A 23,008-nucleotide genomic window follows, 5' to 3' on the forward strand; every position below is an offset into this window, starting at 1 on the left:
AATGACAATTGATTTAAATTAAAGTACTAATCATGTCGTTATGTCATTATTATGACCGCTGAATGACAGTTGATTAAGTGCTAATCCTGCCGTCATGTCATTGTTATGACCACTGAACGACAGTTGATTAAATTAATGGCACTGATCATGGCGTCATGTCATTACTGTGACCGTTGAACGTATCATCAGTGCAATGACTACATGTCTTAACATCTTACGAAATGTTAATTGATAGGCCCACGGGCCAGAAATTTTAATAAAGACAGTCGTAACCTACGACTCCCTGTCAGAAAAAGGTAATGAACTAAGTTCAAACCTCAAGGCTTTGATTCTCTGAAATCCTAGCTTATAATTTATAAATGTCCTTGTGACTAGGCCTTGGTGCCACCTTAATATCCGTAATGTTTTATAACTAGGATAAATTGTAATGCCTCGATTCTCAGAAATCATGAATTATAAATTAAACTTGTCTACTCGACTAGGCCATTTGTGCTATTACTAACTTATAAATTAGGATTCATGATAAAAATCCTGAATAAAATAAATATTATTCCTTTTCTGTTAAGTGTATGTATTAAAGGAGAATCTTAAAAGGTTTGACCTAGCTTGAATGTCATTGAAGACCTTGCTAAGATGGTAAACCTGTGTAGAAGAGATTCAGATCCTAATTAACACTTGAAAACGTGTTAACACTCCCGACAACAGTGATGCGATAAAATCACGCTTGTCATCTCTATATTAGGAACTTCCAAACCCCCTTAATTAGCCTATATGATCGATAGGAATCATGGCTAATAAACATCGAACATGATGTACGCATCTAAACATCCACCTGGGATGTATACCTACGGGCGAAGGCGCATACATGAACAAAATAGTTTTTATTTCATAACTTCTTGTCAAAACAACGAGTTATGAAATTCGCCAATCCAAAGGAATCATTGATTATGTTTTAAAACTTCCCTAGTGACAAGGCGTCTGTGCCATCAAAAAGTCCTTTGGAACAAGCCTTTATGCTTTATAAAGTGTCGGTACGACATTGACAGTCGTGATGTATGTCCCCTGTCTAATAAATATGAAGGATTATATTCCGTTCAAACTCCAAAGATGGTTTATCTAAAAACCTAGGCCAAGCATAACCAAATAAATTTAATACTATCTATTGGTCCATATGGTTGAGTTACACCATGACTATTTAATCGCCACGTTCGACAATTAGCTGTATAATTAATCAATTATTATTACATGGATAGTTAGCCTTCAAAGCTTTACCACGGCTGACTCTTCTGGGGCTCACAATCGTCTAGTTAGTCAGAATGACGTACATTGACTAGCCTTTGTGGCAAAATAAATTATCTTCCAAAGGATGACGGTTGTAGTCTTTGACTCTCTGTCCAAAGGTGAAGAACTATGTTCGAACCTTAAACTCTCTGATCCAATAAGATTGCAGCTTATATATTAATGCCTTAAGTGCCATGTTTTGTATGTCCTTTGTGACGAGGCCTTCGGGCCTATGATTATTAATGTCCGTCATGACAAGCCTTCCAACTATCTAAAGATTTTCGTTATGACAAGGATAGTTGTGACATTGTGATCCCCAGTTAAAAGGTAATGGACTCGGTCCAAACCATAAACACAATTGATGGTCCTTTTTGACCTAGGCTAAATATAATTGACATACTTTCTAGTAGCATACTATAAGGAAGTTATAAACCTAACAGCCATTATGGTTTGGTAATACCATGACTTTGTAAATCATCCATTACGATGATTCCATAATAACTTGCGACTAAGCATATGTTATTTTTGGTGTTAGTACCAAAGCTCCAGAATGGAGGTTTCCGACGAAGCACACAGCAGTACAGCGGCTAAAAACAAGGATGCAAATATAAATATAAATGTTAATGGCACTACTCTTCGGGCCTTGATTAGCGCAGCAATTAGTGAAGTTGTGGATAAGGTCCTTGAGAACAAAAAGGAACCGAGTGTCACTCACTCAAAGATCTATACGGAAACGCATACATCAGCTCGTAAGGAGAGCTCCGTTCACTCTTCAGATAAAAAGAGCGAACCTCAGGAGTTAGTACTCTATGATAAGCCTCGTTCAACTGAGGGCGGGTGCACCTACAAATATTTTGTCTCATGCAAACCCAGAGATTTCAATGGCGAAAAAGGAGCAATTGATGCTATGGAATGGCTTGAGGAAATGGAAACGGTTGTGGACATCAGCGATTGTGCTGACAAGGACGTAGTAAAATTTGTTTCACAATCTTTTAAGGGAGAGGCTCTTGTATGGTGGAGGGCCATGATGCAGTCCACGGGGAAAATTCCCCTATACCTTATGGGATGGTCCAAGTTTGTGGACCTTATCAAAGTGAACTACTGTCCACAACACGAAGTGGAAAAGGTGGAGACAGATTTTCTGAATCTCACAATGAAAAACCTAAATTGTCAGCAATATGTTACCGACTTCAACTCCCTATCTAGACTGGTACCCTACTTAATTACCCCGGAACCAAAACGCATTGCGCGTTTCATCGGTGGTTTGGCACCAGAAATAAAAGGGGATGTTAAGGCTTCAAGGCCAATCAACTACAGATCAGCTGTAGATCTATCCTTGTCTCTCACTCTAGATATAGTGAGACAAAAGTCGTTCATGAATGAAACTAATGACAAAAGACAAAGGGAGGAGGATAACTCTCAGAATCCTAAGAAGAGCAAATCCAAGCTCAACAATAACCAACAGGATTCCAACAAAAAGCCTACATGCAAAACCTGCAAAAGAAGACATTGGGGGCCGTGTCGATTAAACCAAAAGATAAAGCAATGTGGCATCTGTAAAAGAGCTGGCCACCAGTCCCACGAATGTAGGGACATGAAGGATGCAAACTGTTTCAGCTGTGGTGAAAAGGGGCACATCAGTACTAATTGCCCTAAGGCTGCCAAGAAAGGAGCAGCTAGGTCTGGAAAGGATAAGAAAGGAACCGCCTGGACTACCGGTTGAATACCTGAGACAGTGCACATCGATAATAGCATTAGGTACGTCCTTTACCATTTAGCATTGATAGTGACTGCCAAGTATTTTTACATTAATGCAAGGGATAATAAACCTTTAGCAAACCATAAGCTTAGCAAACTATGGATTACACTCATAAGGACTCCGTATATTAAATATGAGGTATAATTTACCAATGGAATCTTTAATGACCTCTCTTCCATCCTCAGAGATAATCCTTTCATAAGAATCTGGAGTACTCTTCCCCAGAAAGAGTACGACAATATATATTATTTATTTTATTTTATTATTTTTCTCATTGTTTTCTATCGTCTGCGAATGCCAAACTATGTTTGATAAGAGTACCATATGAGGATTTGCGTATCCTAGTGTGTCCCATAGATTGCTTCCATGCCTGATCAGTATGGAGGTTTAATGCATGGGATCCCCGAAGATATCCCAATGATCATATTGTACTAAAGTCGACTAGTAGTATTCAAAGAAGATATCCAATATAAAAATGTCCTTATAAGTATCGCTACTTAAGACATCCTTGCAATGGTAAAGGGAATGTGTCATTTATCTGACACCGGCAGCGATAGATGAGCCAAAGCCTGAGAATACGGAGATCTCTGACATCTCTATGTGTCATAATTAGCTTTTTATAAGAATTACCATGTTTACCTTCTGAGAGGCAAGAGGATGTTAGGACAAACATCCCGCTTAGGGCTGCAGTTATTGTAAGAATCTTATATCTGTTATTACCGGCGAAATAGGAAGAACTAAGAGCCAAATCAATAAGTTTTGGATAAGGTTTCGTAAAGCCAAAATTCAAAGTTCTAAGAACTCCGATTTCTAGTAAATAAGGAAGACGGTTCATCTTGCTTATGCATTGATTACCGCAACCCTATTTAGGCAATATCTAGGAATCCCCAATTGCCGCCCAGGATCGTCGATTTATTCGACTGACTTAAAGGATTAGCTACCCCTTAAGGTTAGTTTTAAGCAGTGATTGGAATAACCATCTCACCTTAAGATTAGCTTGTCTATAATAGTTGTTATATAAGTATCAAGGCTGCTCCTTTGGGAGACCTTGTATAGATAAGATGTTAAACATCTATTGCTAGGCAGAGAATTGGTAGGTCCAATTATCAGGATCTAAAAGTTGCCTTGGAAACAACGAATAAGATCGAGAAATCCATAACCATCTATAAGTTGCCAGTAGTCGGCAGAGAATCAAGGATTCATGGAAATAGCAAACCTCCTAAGTTCTCGTTAAGAAATAAGGTTCAACAAAAGATATCACCCTGGAAAGGTGTGCCAATCTGTTAATTGTCAGGCTAGTAAGCTCTGAATATATGAAATCATTCGAAGTAATCGAATATATCAAGATCAAATAACTTATGAGCTAAAACCTATTTAAGGAGCTTGGTGGAGCTCGCAATGTATTACACCCTAAGGATTAAAGGATATGTTTCGCCAATAAGTCAAGAAGCACTATCACATAACGGTTGGCAGACAGACGGACAGAGTGAGCGTACCATCCAAACATTGGAAGACATGCTTCGAGCATGTGTGATTGATTTAGGTGGCAGTTGGGATAACCACCTACCCTTGATAGAGTTCTCCTATAAAAATAGCTACCATACTAGTATTAGGGCTGCGCCTTTTGAGGCCTTATACGGTAGGAAGTGTAGATCGCCTATATGTTGGGCGGAAGTTGGAGACGTCCAACTATCAGGACCAGAAATTGTTTTCGAGACGACGGTCAAGATCGTTCAGATTCGCGATCATTTGAAAGCTACCAGGGATGGGCAGAAAAGTTATGCGGATCCAAAGCGCAAAGATTTTCACTTCGATGTAGGTAATAAAGTGTTACTTAAGGTATCGCCCTGGGAGGGAGTGATGCGATTTGGTAAGAAAGGCAAGCTAAGCCCGAGGTACATAGGACCCTTCGAGACTGTTGAGCGTATCGGGTCAGTTGCTTATAAGTTAAACTTGCCTGAAGAACTTAGCGCTATACATAATGTGTTCCGCATCTGTAATCTGAAGAAGTGTTTCGCTGACGAATCACTGGTTATACCGCATACAGATATACACATAGATGAAAGTTTGAAGTCCGTGGAAAAACCATTGTCGATTGAGGATCGACAGGTGAAGAAGCTTCGAAGGAAGCATGTGCCTATAGCTAAGGTCAAATGGGATGCCGTAGAGGTCCCGAATATACGTGGGAAGTGGAATCCACGATGAAAAAAAATATCCTCATTTATTTCAGTAAATCTCGAGGTCGAGATTTCTTTTAAGGGGGTGAGGATGTAAATCCTCGAAAATTTACGTCCAATAATGTATTGACACGTGTCATAGACTTTGCATATGCGAAAACATACTTTAGAGGGACTAAAGTTGACAAACAGTGAAAACTATGGAACGTAAGGGTCCAAAGTGTCAACAATGGATAAATAGACTCCATAATAACCCTACATAATGTTTATAACCCTAAACGGATGGATCATGGATCATACGAAGCGGAAAATGCACGAAAGTGAGGAATTACAAACTATAGGGGCTAAAAGTGTCAACATGTTGAATTTATACCTCTGAGTGAACTTTTGGCAGACCCGAAGCTTTGTAATGCTAAAATATACTCACTAGAATATGTGGTAAAAATTTCATGAAGTTTCGTTATCGTATGAGAAAGTTATGGTCAAAACCGTACTTGAGGGGTTAAAAGCGTCAACGTCGAATTTCATGACTTTTCGGGTGAGCGCAAAGTTAACCGATGACATTACCATGTTGGTAAATGTCCCAAGGTTCCTAAAAACCAAGTTTGAGGGTTTACGAGTCAAGATAAATAGCCAAAATCTCGTTCGCGAAGGACAGGGACCAAAACTGCAACATTTGAAGAATGTTGGACCTGCAGACCCCCAGGCGGCCCGCCTGGGCTGCCTTAAGCGGGCCGCATGGCCTGCCCAGTATCAGAAAATCGCGAATTTTGCATTTTGGGTCAGTTTTGTGAGTTGAGAACAGCTGGTTTCACCTCCCAAATGCACCAATTGGATTACATGCAAGGTAGGACACCTGGGGCTCTCTCATAACCTCTGAAACACCCTTAAATTCAGATCAAAAGCTTCACAATTGAGTTCTTGAGTAGAAAACAAGAACACTTGAAACTTCAAAAATTCACAAGAGGTAATCTGGAGCTTTCTGGGCAGCAAGGCACCTTTATAGTGATAACTAAGCTTCATTAGGACTCTTGTAAGCATCCATAACTTCCTCTAATTCGTTCTAGCTTTGATCATTAGCCAAAAGTCAATCCGTTGTTCATATAGTTTGACTTTCCGATTAAACGAGTTGGGCTCTGTCATTTCTCAAATTGAAACCACTTATAAGTTGGTATTTATGTGGGAAACAAACCCTCAAAAGGGTATTCTCTGATTCCCACTCTAAGCATGCTATTTGTCGAGTCAAAGATGTTCTTAAAAAGTCAACAGGAAGTGTTTTTGCAAATATAGCATAAATGGTAATGTAGATGACATGCAATCAGTTTGATCATCAAAAAAATAAATTATAATGAATATAAGAATGTGTTTTATCATAATCAACTCGACAATCTTTAGTATAAACTCGGATCGGAACCGAAAGTCTTATAAAACGACTTTTTCGTTGATTCTCGATTCGGATCCGTGCATGCATGTTTGAGATCTGTATTAGAGTATATTTTTGACCAATTTTATTTAAGTTTAACTCTCTGGAGTTTTTACAACTTGAGTCTATGCTTAACCGATTCATATGCATGTTTCCGATTATGCTTAAAAGTTGACTATTTTGCCCTTTTTGATATAAAACGTGATTTTGGGAAAAGTGAAAGAGTAAAAATCTTTACTAATGATTTATAAACTTGCACCGAAAATTTGAGACCAGTTGGAGGTCCAGATTTTGAGTTATGGCCAATATCGTAAAACTATATCTTTATGTTACATAAACGGCGCATTTCGCGTATAACCTATTTGAGGCCACTTTTTGATATAAAACTTTTTACCCACTGATGTTATATAATATTTTGGGATTTTTGAAGATTTTTATTTAATTTTTGGCTGATCGTATCATAGGTCTATACGTTGATTCGGTTAGTGCCGGTTTTGACCGTTTAAGCCATAAAATGAGTTTTATAAATCCTTTTGACCCCAAACCTTTTTCTACTGATGTATTTAGTATATTTTCATATAATAACAGTAAGTATAAGATTTTGATCTCAGATTTCCAGTTTTGACATCTTTAGCCCTTGTGAAATTACTAAAATACCCCTACGGTGCATAGTTTGACTTTAAATGATAAGTTTTGTATACGGGTCATACTCTACTGTTATAATATATCAAATGAAGTATAATTACTGTATAAATCAGACCCGTAACGCAGATTTCCAATTTAACTCTTTTATAATCTTTTAAATGACCAAAATGCCCTTATAAGGCATAAATTGAGTTTAAATCTATTCGGGGCATAATAGAACATAACTTACTGATATTATATCATAATTAAAGCATATTATCTCAGGAAACTTGCATATGACTCTTTTGGTTACCCGTAACGCTCTTTTAGCGTTCGGTTCGGTTTATGTAACTAGTTTGCATAAATTGACCGAAACGGGTCAAACGTTATCATTTTTGTCTCAAAATCCAGAATGTGTTTAGTATACCCATATTATACAAGTATTCAAACTTGTCGGGTCTAAATCACATTCTATCTGGTCTTTCGCTTAATCGTGCGCTTGTACCGTATCGTCCTTAAAACTAACCGGTCTAAGTTTAGGCTTAATTAAAGACCCGTTAGTATTCTAATTGGTTATTGACTAGAGCCTTCCGGTAAATTGTACCTACGCTTACTTAAGTGAATACGGCTGAGTTATTATAATTCTTGCTATTTAAGACAGGAGCTAGCTCAGGTAAATACTCTTAACTTATTTTCCCTATTACGGGCTTGGGATACGGTAATATAAATACCGCATGGTCAGGTATGGGATTCGAAGACCAATGAGTCGGGAAATCCAAATAACCTGTTTTAATTCGTATTGCTTGACTGAAACATTGGGGGTTAATGCGACCGTGTCCTGGATATCCTTGACTCATTAAATGCAATGGCCACGACCTAAGCACGGGGTGTAGGCATACACCTGACAGATGCTTTATGCTTATTAATCAATTATACCCAATAAGGGATTCCCAATAAGGGAATAGTGGTGTGTCGGTTAATCTTGAACCGGCATAGGACCGGGCCCCGTATGTAGAGCAAGTTATGTAAAACTGATAACATGAGATATAGTTTGTCCCAAGTTTAAATGATTAATCTTGCCTTGTGCATTTAATCAAGTGTCAAAATAGTTTTGTGCCTTGTGCGCCTAAACCAATTTTCATAAACTCTTTTCAAATGAGTCAGTTGAGTGTATTTACCAGTGAAAACTGACGTATTTTCCAAAGTCTAAGTGACAGGTACAAGTACGTAATAGGCTGGAAGCTGCTCAGGGCGTTAATAAGGAATCTTGCAAGTTCTAGGCGCCTAAAGTCTGTTGAACAACATTTAAGTTTTAAGATCCGCATGTGGATCCTCTACTTTCCGTTGTAATACTTGATATTACTTTATATTCGGATTGTAATATATTTATCTTTTGCTTCCGCTGTGCATTATTATATTGTGTTGTTTGTCTATGACGATGCCAACTACGTCACCATACCCCCACCGGGCCCACCGGTGCCACGTGGAAATTCAGGGTGTGACAAAAACCGAAAAAATCGTAAAATAAAAATGTGAAATTATACCGTCATTTGATTTGTAAAAAACATAGGCAAAAGCAAACGCAAACTTATGTCGCAAATTGATGTAAAACACAGACAAACTCAGTACAAGGCAAAAGGATGAAAGACAAAAAAGAAAAAGAAAAAAAAAACACTACAAGACAAGAATCATAAAAGACAAAAATAAACCACTATTCATAAGGCTTCATCATTTGTTATTATATAAAACTAGAAGGGATCCTGCCGCGATGTGGCGGAGGCTTGAAGATGTGTTGCAAAATTTTGGTTCTTTTTTTTCCCACTCAATGTAACACGGTGGTAAAATATATATTAATGGATCCTTCTTTTTCCGACAATTTAGATTAAGGTAATTTATAAAGTATATTTACTGGCTGTCTACATCTTACCCTCCTCAGACCCTACCTTAGCTTTGCTATTGGTGGGATATAGTGAGTATGATGATGATGATGATGAATCATTAAGATAGTAAATCCGTTTTGGGTACAGATTATTGCACCATAAACCATTGTTGTCCATTTACGCTTGACGATACCCATGAGTTCCAGAATCAAGGTTTGTATGTGTTTTGTTAATAAACATGTGTATGTGGTTGTCAGCTCCCATGCAACTTCAAAGATTTTAAATATATGTAACCATTGTTAAATGTTTTTTCGATGGTAGACCACAAACACCAAAAACATCACAACAATAGCCACCACAACTGCTAACACCACAACCGTAAAAAACAAAACCACCACCATCTTCAAACAACACGGCCAACACCATCAACACAACCACCAAATTAAAGTCAGAAAAAGACGAAAAAAAGCTTAGATTCAAACGTCCTCATCGCCATAATCAACGAAGCTCGGTTCAGTACCGCTACGACTGCAAACGGAGTTGCCATGCCAAGTAGCGGCCATCAACATCACCGGCTAAAACACTCGCATGCAACAACATTCCAAAACACTTAGTCAACACAAAGACTAACAAACCGACAAATGGTAGTGCTGACAAGGCGCCGCCACAAAACATCGTGGCTCCGTCATAATTCCGCCTACGCTCCGTTACAGGAGATGGTGGCTAGGTGGGATGCCTTATTTTATATATGCAAATCAGCTTTAAAGCCAACAACAAACCCACAAAAGCAAAAAATATATAAATAAAACAACCATATCTAACACACACACATACAATAAAAGGTTTCAGAAATCACAGACCTGCCATAGCTAGACCACCGTAGGTGGTGGCCAACCGCCATGCAAATCGGTCCATCACACTCTCTATCTCCGTCTCATAATTTACACACACCTATGTGTATGTTTATTTGGGGTTAACATCAAACATTAAAAAGAGAGAGAGAGATAAGAGATATGAACTTAGAAAGAGAGTGAAGATCTGCATCTTAAAACCAAAGAGAGCCACAAATGTCAAGAACACACAATGTTCCACAAATCCGTCGTGGCTCCGCCACAGAGCCATCGTGGCTCCGTCATAGAGTCGCCATGGCTCCGACATAGTACGTGGTGTCCGACCACCATGCCAATCGGTCTACCACACTTTCTCGCTCTCTCTATCTCTCTCTCATCATCTCTATTCACACACACATATGTGTATGTGTGTGTTTGGGGTTTATTTTAGACGCAGAGAGATATGAAGTTAGAGAGAGAAAGAGATATTAGCAGTTTTGACACACAATCCAACTTAAAACTAAACACCACAACCGCCATGCGTGCTTAATTTGTAAGCATCAATGTTGATCGGGATGAGTTGTAGTAAGTTGATCCATTTGGAGGTTAGATATGGTCTAAAGGCAATGGATGTTAAAATTTTCTATTAGATTTTTAGAAATTATCAAAATACCTTAATGTTTGAATAAAGCAAAAAACAGATATAATAAACAAATGTTGGGCGACATGAAAGACCAAACTCAAACCATCCTCTCATCTTCTTCTTCTTCGCTAGTCTCCACCTATAGTAGGCCATCGACCATCTTCGGTAAGTTTGTTTTTTTTTCTGGAGTTTTTTTTACTGAAGTAGTGCCCTTTTCAAAAGTTTAATCAAAAGTAGTGCTCCTTTGGAAAACATTTCACAATTGATGCAAAAGCCAATATAAAAGGCGGTTTTTTTTTAAAGTTGTAGGCTTTGCAGGCTTTTGCAGGTTATACCAGGCTTTTTGCAGGACCAAGTGCAGACCAATCATTGGGCCAGGAACCATCAGCTGTTAAATCATTGACTTCCTGCAACAATTGCCATTACAAATGGCGATATTTTGAATGGGCCTGCACAATTGCCATTACAAATGGCGAAAACTTTAATCTCCCTGCACATAGCCATTTTGAATGGCGAAAACTTTTATATCTCTGCAACAATTTCCATCGTTCACCAAACATCATCATCATCATCATCGTCGTCGTCGTCTACCAGCTTCTCCGACGATCATCAAACGAACATCGATCACCACTTTCCGTCGTTCATCTTCCCCGTTGACCTCCGTTCATCATTCCGAACACCATCGTTCAGCTACCACCATTCTCACAACATCGTGTCTCCTCCATCTACGAACTCCGACAACACGCACCACCGAACACCACAACTCAAGGGCTACTACACATCGTCAGTTTATCACCATCACCGTACTTCGTTGAACCGAACAACATCACTCATCTCCAACCATCGGTAATCATCATCATCATCACTCTGACCATCATCATCTCACCGGACCTCCATAACCACCACACTTTACGACACCATCATCATCGATCGATACTCCATCACCATCGTTATTTTGCATCATCTCCTGGTTCACCTTTTCATTTGTCATCTTCTTTATCCGAAAAAGTTTTATCTTAAACCTTCAACTTTATCCGAAGTAGTTTTCGATCTCGAGTTTTATCCAAAACAATTTTCAAAGCAATCCGAAAAGGTTTTCGACATCTTCAATTTTCCATTAGTCACCATCTGCCATCATCTCCATTCACATTGTCACGATCACCACCTCCACTGCCTCCGTCATCTTCATCTGCGACTGCTTCCATCCACCATCGTCTAACCTGCAACATCATACTATCGTTATCTCCGTTGTTCACCATCACCACAACCTTTATTCTTCACCAAAATCCACCAAAGCAACCATTTGTAATGGCGAATTATTTGCATTAAAATTCGCCATTTGTAATGGCAATTGTGAAGAAATTCAAAAAATCGCCATTTGTAATGGTAATTGCTGCAGATTAACGGCTGATGGTTCTTGGCCCAATGATTGGTCTGCACTTGGTCCTGCAAAAAGCCTGGTATAACCTGCAAAAGCCTCCACAACCTATAACTTTCAAAAAAATCGCCATTTATATTGGCTTTTGTATCGATTGTGAAATGTTTTCCAAGGGAGCACTACTTTTGATTAAACTTTTGAAAAGGGCGCTACTTCAGTTAAAAACTCGTTTTTTCTGCTATATCCTGCTACAAAATTTGTTTTTCCGGCCATCTTTGGTAGGGATGAGCAAATAGTACCCGGTACCGGTACCCACTTTTGGGGATTTTCGGTTCCGGTACTTCCGGTACCGGTCGGTACCGAGCTCATCCCTAATCTTTGGTGTGCTTGATGAGGATGCCAAACGTTTAGGTATAAACACCTTCAATACGTTGTTTCAAATGGTTTTAGGAGAGATGCTCAATTTTTATGGAAGAACACCTTCAAACAATTCATGCGAGTGAATGAGTAAATGGGGAGAGGGGGGGGGGAGAGTGTGTGTGAGGGGCTGTTTGGCAACATCTGAATGGTTAAGTGCTAAACCAGTAAGAGGTTTGAACCATTAAGTGCTGAACCAGTAAGAGGTCTGAACCATTAAGAGCCTGTATAATGCTTAACCGTTCAGAGGCAAATGTCTGACCAATTCAGATTAGAGGTCTTAACCATTCAGACTCTATATAAATCTTAACCATTCAGAGGCAAATGTCTGAACCATTCAGACATCTGCTCGTGAAACAAACAGTCTGAATCATTAAGTGCTGAATCAGTAAGAAGTCTGAACCATTAAGAGCCTCATTAAGAGGTAAACAAACAACCCCTGAGTTTGGGATAGTTTTGGGTTTGTAAGAAGCGCATGTTATCATGATTTGGACATCTGTCTACATTGACTCGTTTTTTAGTCCCCCAATTAGAAAAGCTCCATAAGAGTTCGTAATTGTTTAAGTTGATTTTGAGGTTAGAAGTGTGAAGACCAATGTCTTTCGTCATTGTTTAAGTTGATTTTGAGGTTATTTGGCAATCCATACTTTTGGCTTGGGTTGTTGCACGATGGTATCATGATCAAATTACGAAGGTAGACAAATATCAAAACATCAAGATAAATTGTCCTTTCTTCTCAAAATTATAAAATATAATAAACCTTTTTTCTTTGATTGTTACCAATTATGGATCCAAACATATTTCATAGTATCAAAGTCAGTCAAAGCATTCTAGATACATTCAAGATCTAAGAATGATAAATAGAACTCCTAAAAATACATAAAATACGTGTACAACTTATGACAAATTTTCATAAGAGGCGGCGAAGACGAATGTAGGTAAGTTTATGTATTGATGGACTCTAAAATATCCAATATTTTACACTAAAAAATTAAATATTTTCATTAAAATTAACACTATGAAGCCATGGCCCTAAGGAAGATCGGCCAGTGTTTATGGTCCAATTTAATGTAAACTATCTATATATATTCTAAAGTTTAGTTATATGTTCTATTTTAAAACCAAAATTTATGGTTGTTTTAAATGCATCATCCTATAAAAATCCTATTAATTGCATTTAATTTATATTAAATAAATAAGAGATAAGATAAAAAATAAAATAAAATAATTATATATCAGTAATCATTAAAATTAATATCATCAATAACACATTATACTAAATAATATATTATAGATAAATGTAGATTAGTTTAAAGTTAACTTTGATCTTAATTTGTTTTAATCATTGGTTTAAAGATAATTATTCCAAACTTATGATTATTCTATAAAATGATCTTTGACAAGGTAACCATAAATTTAAATTTCGAAGTAACTAATATATTAAAAGTAGCTCAAATATAATTCGTAATAAAAACACATCAATATATTTTCAAAGAAAACATATAATAAAAAAAATAGGTAAAGGGATCCAAATGATATCAAATATTAAGAACTTATCCATGATATTAGTATCTTAATTTAATAGATTAAGATATAATTTAAACCGAAAGATCATAAGTATCATAAAAATATCATTAAATTAAAGTTAAAAAGTAAAGAAAAGAATTATTATTATAATATTAAAATAATAAAAATATATAAAAAACTATATATATTATTATACATATGAATTTGAAGGCTTCATGAACAGTAACAAAAATGTTGAATTTTTCTATTGTTATTATCGGAGGAAGCAATATTTGCAAAGAACAAAAAGATGGAAAGCGCCTTTAAAAGGCAGTTGGGGAAAGTGGGGCATCCCCACCCACACACAAACTATATGTGGGTTTTGCTCTAAGTAATATTAGTACATAATATGATTAATAATTAATTAGGTAATACTAATACATTGTGTTTTTTCGGAAATACTAATACATAATGTGATTTTAGTTTCCAATTATAACGAATCATCAAAAGATTATATACATCCTCATTATCTAATTAGGTACTTAACTAACATATATATACCAATAATGAAGGGACGGTATGGTAGGGATAGGGTGTCATCTTATTGAAAGAAAAAAAATAATAAAAATAAAAATAAATACCGGTACCCAAACTGATTTTGTTCGGTCGGGTTTGGTTTGATTCACTACGGTAGCAGCACAGTATCCATTATCAAATTTGAAACCATAAAAATGAATACAGGTAGTGATATCTAGCGATATCGGTTTTTTTTTGGTTCGGTACGGTATGTTAGCGGTACAATGTCAGTTTATTTTATTGAAAGCAAGAACAATAACAATAAAAATAAATATCAGTACCGATATAGATTGTTGTTTAGTCGGTTACAATTCGATTTGGTAAGATAGCAACATAGTATTTGTTTTCAATAAAATTTACATCGCCATGTTCAATAAAATAAACAAAGAACGCAAACGAACTGAACCAATATCAATCGAACAACACTGGTATCAATAACAATATTCATTTTCATTATTTTCGATTGATGTAAGATTTTCTTTTTGATTATTATAGTGAGTTCCTATACCACATTGAACCGAACTAATACCGATCAAATCCCGCCGCGATGCGCGGGGAAAATTCACTAGTTAAAATATTAAAATTACTATTTGTACCGATACCAAACAAGACCGTACCGGTATTTTCGATACCAGTACCGGTTGACACCAAGCTTATCCCACCCCGTGATACTAAAAAATCATTAAATTAAAGTTAAACAGTAAAAAAAGGAATTATTATTATAATATTAAAATAATAAAAGTATTAAAATAACTATATATATATATATATAATCTAATATATTATTAACAAGATTTTGGCTAAATTAATTAAATTATTATAAATAATAATAATAATAATTTACAAATAAAACAACACAATTTGCAACAAAGCAATGCATGAAACACCATATTAACATATAGTACAGTACATTAATGCTAGAACCTAATCTATACTATATTATAAAGCATTTCATAAGGATACCAACCAAATTTAAGTAATTACAATCTTTTATACTTATGGTACAACAACTTAATGATGTTAGTAAGGGGTGAAATGGTCTTTTTACATTAATATTAAAAAATAAAAAAAATAATTATCTATATCTATATCTATCTATCTATACTATATTATAAAGCATTTCATAAGGATACCAACCAAATTTAAGTAATTACAATCTTTTATACTTATGGTACAACAACTTAATGATGTTAGTAAGGGGTGAAATGGTCTTTCTACATTAATATTAAAAAATAAAAAAATAATTAATTGAGAATATAATCACAATTAATTATAATAATACAATAATAAGTTCGGTTCTTAAATGCAATTAATAAACGAAACCTATTGGGATAAACCGCAAAAGCACTCCAAAGGTCCAATTTCAATCAATATGTAATAAATTTGACCGATTAAGGAATCTCCTATCATTGCTATAAATTCACCATTTCACTCAACATTAACTCCTTTGTCTACTATTGTGCGAGTTAGAGTCGAAAAGAAAGAGATAAAAAAGAGATAAGTTGATATGAAATTTATTTATCTTGGTGGAAAGGTGTGTTCTTTTATACCCATTTCAACATTTATTCGAAAAAACTTTGGTTTGTTTCTTAAAATATTCAAATGGGATAACAGTTTTCTTTTACATAATCTATGAGTTTATATTGATGTTTTATTATGTTTTTGGTGATTTAGTGGTTTTTTTTTTTCAAATTATGATTTTATATTACATATAAAGTATACACACATGTTATTGGATACAAAAAGACAGACACTTCATACTTCATCAAGGTACCCTTGCATGACTATAGTATCTGGAACCATTTACCAATGTATTGTTTAATTGTTCATAAATTTATAGTCTTTTTCCTTTTTGCAGCTTCATGTATATGGAGGTGTAAAAGGGTGGGTACGAGAAAAGTTATTCATTTGGAGATAGACATTTATTTGGCCTATTGGTATTTCCTTTTTTAATTTCTACTTTACTATTTTTTTTAAACATATGATGCTTTTGTGTGATTTAATTGATACTATATATAGGCAATATAGATGCAGAGGAAATATTTGAGGAGGTATTGTTTGACAGGATTGGGCAGCAAACTTTAAGGGCTCGGATGTTTTCAACCCGCGCAGAAGATTTAAATTGATTGCGTTTATCTATACTATCGTATAAGCATTTCACAAGGGTTCCAACCAAATTTAAATAATTGCAACATATTATGCTTATAGTACAACAACTCAATGAAGTTAGTAAAGGGAATTAGTCTTTCTACATGAGTATAAATTGATAAATACAATTAAATTGATAACTTTATAAATTAAAGTATTGTTAAGTACTTGATAAAGAATTAAATCATTTGACTTAGTTGAACATCATCACCTTCCTCATATTTACATTGCTTTTCCATTTCAAGTTCTCCGTAACCGATTACTTGATTGAATTTTATAATTAAGTCATTATTATTTGGTTTAGTAATTGCTAAACATCATACAAATAAGGTTACAACCTTTTTTGCAATTTTATCAGATAGTTGATGAACATCATATGAAATAAAAATAAAAATAAATAATAATAATAATAATAATAATTAAATATAAAAAAACCTAATCAACGTTATTATGAATTTAATTATAACTATAAATGGTTTTATAACTTAAAAGATGCTAACCAATTAGAAACGAAAATTACTAAAATGTAATTTCATGGGGTATTATTATCTATAATACCTAATAATTGCAACAATAATGATTAAATAATGAACTTAATTACAGATGGTTTAAAACTCAAAGAATGCTCTTTGCATCTTACCTCAAGTCTCATGGAATAAGGTTCAAATGATAACCATTGCATAATTAGGAACCACTTTTTAGCCCTTGGATCGTATTTTGATGGTTGAGACCTTTAAGTGCAATATCTATATCTCTAAGATGAAGATAATGTATGGTAATGAAGATTTGGAGCAGCAAGAGGTAAAAACAGCCCGAATTTTTCCTTTTATAAATTCGATTCGATTCGTGAGTGTTAGTGTGTGTGTTTATATTGATTAGGGTTTCATCAAATGCAATGTGAGGGTTTCCAATCGGTGTTTATACAAATAATATAGAACCCAATTTTTATGTATGTGTATGTAGTGTGTAGTATGGGGTCTTGCTTACCTCATTCAAGGAATAACAATGAAAGACAGGGGTCATTGATTTCGAAAAACTCCGCCCCTGTGTTCGCCTTCTTCCTGATTTTAAGTTACGGTGAGTCAATTTCCCTTTTTCTGATTCTAATCGATTAAGAACTATACGTGATTAACCAACGAATTGTGGTAGATTTTATGTTTCTATTGCAGTATTTGGATTGAATTGACTGTTGCAATTTAATAATCATCAGTTATAGTTCGTTTTTTGAATATAGAGAAACACTGACTTATTTAAGGTGCTTGATTTGGGTGAATAGTAGCAATATAAACTGCATTTGTAATTTGGTGTGATATTCAATTCAATATTAGCAACCTAATCAAATTGTTCCCTAAACATAGAGTAAATGTGTTCACCAGCAAGGTAATAATATGTACTAATTTTCAATTATAAGAGACTTCTAATAAAGAAATATAGCTATTAGGTTATGTCAAGATAAGCATAGTTTATAAAGAATATGTTGCAGAATAAAGTTAATACAACATTTTAGTAATAAATAATAAACTGCTTTCTTATCTATAAAAGGGAACAAAACCTGCAATTTGACTTTTAGATGTCAAAACTGAATTTATATGTATATATGTATGTAGTATAATATATATATATTTAACATCTATTTTACACCATCTAAAACAATGAAAAAGAAAAAATAAAAATAAAAAAATTTGAAAACTGTGACGTCTTTTGAAGAGGGTTGAGAAACCACACGTCCATAGAATTGAAGTTTTGTGAGACCACATGTGGTGGGGCGCAAACCTCTCTCAAAGCGTCTTAAAAACGCGGGGGAACACTGTACCCTCGGGCGTTTTGGGCCTTTTTTGACTGGTAGTGCTACCACAAAGCGCCGAACGAGGAGTGGACTTTGGTCAAAATAACCATGGTCAAACGGCTAACTTTAAAAAAAAACCGGTTTTTGTTTTAAAAATCTATACTATATTCGCACTTTCGTACCGTGTCACGCACTATCTATATCAGTCGTCGTTCCAGGAAAAAACAATAACTATTATGCATGTCGTGTATCGCACGGATTCCCCTAGTTCTTTTTATAGTTTTGTAACATTGGAAAATATTAATTGCATAACAGTTTGATTCGTAGTCCAAATCTATATATAGTAGTTCCTTAAAATAGCAAACATATTGATACTATGAGAGGTGTAGGGTGGTTATCACTTGTAAAAATTCCATCACTCACAACATCCAATCAAGTTTCGCTATGTTATCAACCATTATTTCATCACTCACAACATTTTTTAGTGGAAATGATCATCACTTGTGATGGAATTCCATCACTCACAACTTTTTTATTTTTTATTTTTTTTAAATTATAAATTAACAATAAAACACTAAAATTATAAATTATAAATTACATTTAAATTAAAACATACTAGTTCAATATTTTAGACTACAATTAAAAAAAAACATACATAAAGAAACTCTACTCCTCTTCCGAATTAGGAAATTCCCAACCTAAAGAACCTACTAGTTCGATTAAATCGTACCTCAACCGAAAGTGAGTTTCTTCATCACGCAACTGTTGTTGGATATTTTCGGGAACGTGAACTTGTGTAGGAGGACCCGACACCCAATCTGGAGACGATTGGCTATCGCTATTGCTGTCCATCGGAAACGTCGAATCCGTAGGAAAATCCATTTGTGAAATGCTATAAAAATTGTAGAATGTGTGATATGTGTTTGTGTTTTGATGTGGGTGAAATGGTTAAAATTGTAAAGTATTTATAGATTGTTTATAGGGCTTTTTTTTAATAAAATAACATTCAAAAAAAGGGGTGCAACAGTCAAAAGAGGGATGAACGGTTGGATTTTTATTCTTTAACGCGTCAAATTTATGACGCAATAAAGGTTTCACTCGTGAAACATTTTTATAACGTGCAAACTTTGAGCCACCCCAGGTGGCCTGAGTCGTCCCCTCTTGACCATTATTTTGATTTTAACAATCAATGGTAACATTTAAAATTATTGTTTTACAGTATTCACTTGACTATTTTGTATATAACGTCTATACACATTGTCTTTATGCAATCAAGGTAACTGAAAACAATGAAGCTTCTACTTCTAATTCTCACCTCCTTCATTTTCTGCTTCTTCTTTCTCCTCCATGGCCTCAACCTTTACCGAACAAGAAGACTCCCTCCAGGGCCCCTCGGCTTCCCCATTATCGGAAGCCTCCTCGAACTTGGACCAAAACCACATGAATCCCTAGCCAAGCTCGCACACAAACATGGTCCATTCATGACCATCAAATTAGGAACCATCACGAGTGTGATAGCATCCACACCCGATGCCGCTAAAGATGTCCTCCAACGCAATGATGGCGCCTGCTCTGGTAGGACTATGCCAGATGTTGCCACCGCGTTGGATCACCCTGAAGCGGGTATCTTATGGATGCCACCAGACGAAACATGGCGGGCAATTAGAAAAGCACTCAACATTTATCTTACCAACCCAAAGAAACTTCATTCGAATATGGCCATTCGCCATAACGTGGTCCAAGGGGCGTTAGATTTCCTTCGGGAGTCCGCGCGAAAAAGGTCGGTAGTGGACGTTGGAAAGCTAGTATTTTCCGTCTCACTCAACCAAATGTCCAACACATTTATTTCACAAAATGTGATCAACTATAATGACTCAAATAGTGTTGAGAGATTTAAGATGGCCATGGATACGGTGAAAAAGACACACGGGAAGTTCAACATAACTGACATGTTTCCTTTGTTGAAACCGTTTGATCCACAGAACCTACGACGTCAAATGAAGATGGCTCACCACTTGTTTGACGACGTTGTAGAAGTTGCCTTACGCGAGAGACGAAAACATCGAGAGTTGAAGATGCAGAGGTATGGCGATATGTTAGATTCATTGCTCGACTACAGTCAAGAAAACAAAGACAAGTTTAGTCTCATACACGTCAAGTCTTTAATTGTGGTACATCCTGTTATGTTTTCTTTTGTTTTTTTTTTTTTTGATATATATTTGTTCATTCATACCACTAAATCTAACATATCTAAATTAAGGGAAATTGGCCAATAATAATCTCACCTAGAACTTGTTGGCCATTAATAATCCCACCTCAGAATATTGAATATTCCGCCCACCAGTCCCACCTTTCACCTATTTTTCCTACAATGGTCCCCCGTTAAAAAAACTTAAGGGAGTTAAGCTTTTTCCAAATTACAAACATAATATTTTAGGGCTTTTGATTAGAACGACGATACGAGTCTATTGATGTAAAACTTTCCTCGAAACGTTGCTCAAAACGATGAAAACGACGCTTCAATTCGGGTGTTTAAATTTCCAATTAACAATCAAGTCACTTGGAGCACCATTTCGAAGTACGTTTTACATCAATGGACTCGTATCATCGTTCTGATCAAAAGCCCTAAAAAATATGTTTGTAATTTGAAAAAAAGCTTAACTCCGTCAAGTTTTTTTAAGGGGGGACCATTGTAGGAAAAATATGTGAAAGGTGGGAATGGTGGGGGGAATATTCTGAGGTGGGATTATTAATGGCCAATTAGGTCAAAGTGGGATTATTACAGGCCAATTCCCCCTAAATTAAAGGATTCTTTCCTTGCGGGAGCAGACACGTCCCCAAGAACGACATCATGGGCAATGACTGAAATGTTGTTTAACCCTGATGTGTACTCTAGAGTTCGCAAAGAAGTTAGTGAAGTTGTTGGAGAAGATGGAAAAGTCCATGAAGCCAAAATCCTTGATCTACCGTATTTACATGCTGTAATCAAGGAAACAATGAGGCTTCACCCACCGATTCCCTTATTGGCACCTCACAAGACTATGAAAGAAGTAAAACTCGGCGACTTTATTATACCAACAAACACACAAATTCTTGTGAATGCATGGGCCGTTGCACGAGATCCAAATTACTGGGAAAATCCATCAGTGTTTATGCCAGGAAGGTTTTTGGGAAATAAGGTTGATTATAAGGGTCAACACTTTCAGTTTATACCATTTGGATCAGGTAGAAGGATGTGTCCAGGAACACCTTTGGCTCACAGGATGGTAAGTTTAATGGTGGCATCATTTGTGTATCATTTTGATTGGAATCTTCATCATAAAGTCGACATGGATGGCAATTTGGACCTTTCAACCCAATTTATCGCTACCCCTATTCATTGTTTAAATAGTTGTAGATGATTTTGTTTTGCTTTATGATAAACAAGACTCGCGAGTACTTATTCAAAATATATGTGTTTTGTTGAATGTCTAGTGATTGTTTTATGTAGTTTTATCTAATAACTATGTTGTTAGTTGTTACTTGTAGATATGTCATGATGTCTTGGATACCCTATGAATTGATAAATTAGCTATATCATCTACACAGTTCTTGAAATGTCATGCACATTGATTGTGTATGTGGAGCAGTCACCTAGATCTAATAATAGATATATTGAGTGCAACATATTTTGGACATGAAACAATATTATTTAATATGCTGTAACTAATAAATTCAGAAAAAAAAAAATAGAAACTTAAGACGTCGTAGCTTAGATTGATCAGTAAACTAGAATGCAATGTTAGAAAAATGGAGCATCTTTAAAGGGCAAGGGTTTAAGGAAGAGTATCTCTAAGATTGAGTATCTCTACTGTGATTGCAATGGTGTAGGCGACGTTAAGAATCAAGTGGTTCCGTAAGCAACAGAGGGATGGAGAGATAGATAGTGACGTATCCCATCCGATCCAAGTTGGTTGATAAGTTTCAAGTTGTTATTATGTTACGTGTAAAAATGGTGATCAAGCGTGTGAGCGAGAGATAAAAGAGAAAGAATCGAAAGAGGAAGAAAGTCTCAAAATCATTCGCTAACCATTATGTTCAAAGATACGTGTATATGTACATTTGGATTATTCACTAGAACCCCTATACTAATCATCATTTACAAGTAGCCCCCTCTACTTATTTGACACGTAACAATACTCCCCCATAAAGAGTTCTTGACCTCAAGAACTACAAAACGATCACCACTAGCCAGCCACGTATCCATATGAGAACCATTTCTCTTGCAGACCAGAAAGGAAAATAATAGATTTTGCAAATGTTCATGGTTGTTCTTTGAAGCTCTTTTGCAATCTTCATGATGTACTATACTCATATAAAAATCTCCTGACCAATTTAATCATTCTTAAACCCAAGTTCCTTTTAGTAATACCCACCAGCACCATAAAATCTAAAAACATCAGCCCATGTAAAACTAAGTACATGATCTTAGTAGCAACCAAGGCCACATTTTCTATTGTTGAACTACTGATACTTCGCCTAATTGCTCATTTGACCACTTTTAGGCAGTACACATGCTACAACCAAGACAATATCTAACC

General features: G+C 35.7%; 1 protein-coding gene and 1 long non-coding RNA gene across 2 annotated transcripts; both read left to right on the forward strand.

The window, feature by feature from the left end:
* Positions 1 to 16,352: 16,352 nt before the first annotated feature.
* Positions 16,353 to 16,747, forward strand: LOC118489060. Its single transcript, XR_004886046.1, has 2 exons — positions 16,353 to 16,431; positions 16,514 to 16,747. It is a non-coding gene; the product is annotated as an uncharacterized LOC118489060 (long non-coding RNA).
* A 2,968-nt stretch (positions 16,748 to 19,715) lies between these two features.
* LOC110921168 (cytochrome P450 76T24) lies at positions 19,716 to 21,829 on the forward strand. The gene is made up of 2 exons (XM_035986916.1): positions 19,716 to 20,599; positions 21,236 to 21,829. Exons 1-2 carry the CDS (start codon positions 19,718 to 19,720, stop codon positions 21,827 to 21,829), a joined length of 1,476 nt encoding a protein of 491 aa, XP_035842809.1. The 5' UTR covers positions 19,716 to 19,717.
* The last annotated feature ends 1,179 nt before the right edge of the window (positions 21,830 to 23,008 follow it).

The sequence above is a fragment of the Helianthus annuus genome, chromosome 17 (genome assembly GCF_002127325.2).
Source record: "Helianthus annuus cultivar XRQ/B chromosome 17, HanXRQr2.0-SUNRISE, whole genome shotgun sequence".
NCBI classification, from domain to species: Eukaryota; Viridiplantae; Streptophyta; class Magnoliopsida; order Asterales; family Asteraceae; genus Helianthus; species Helianthus annuus.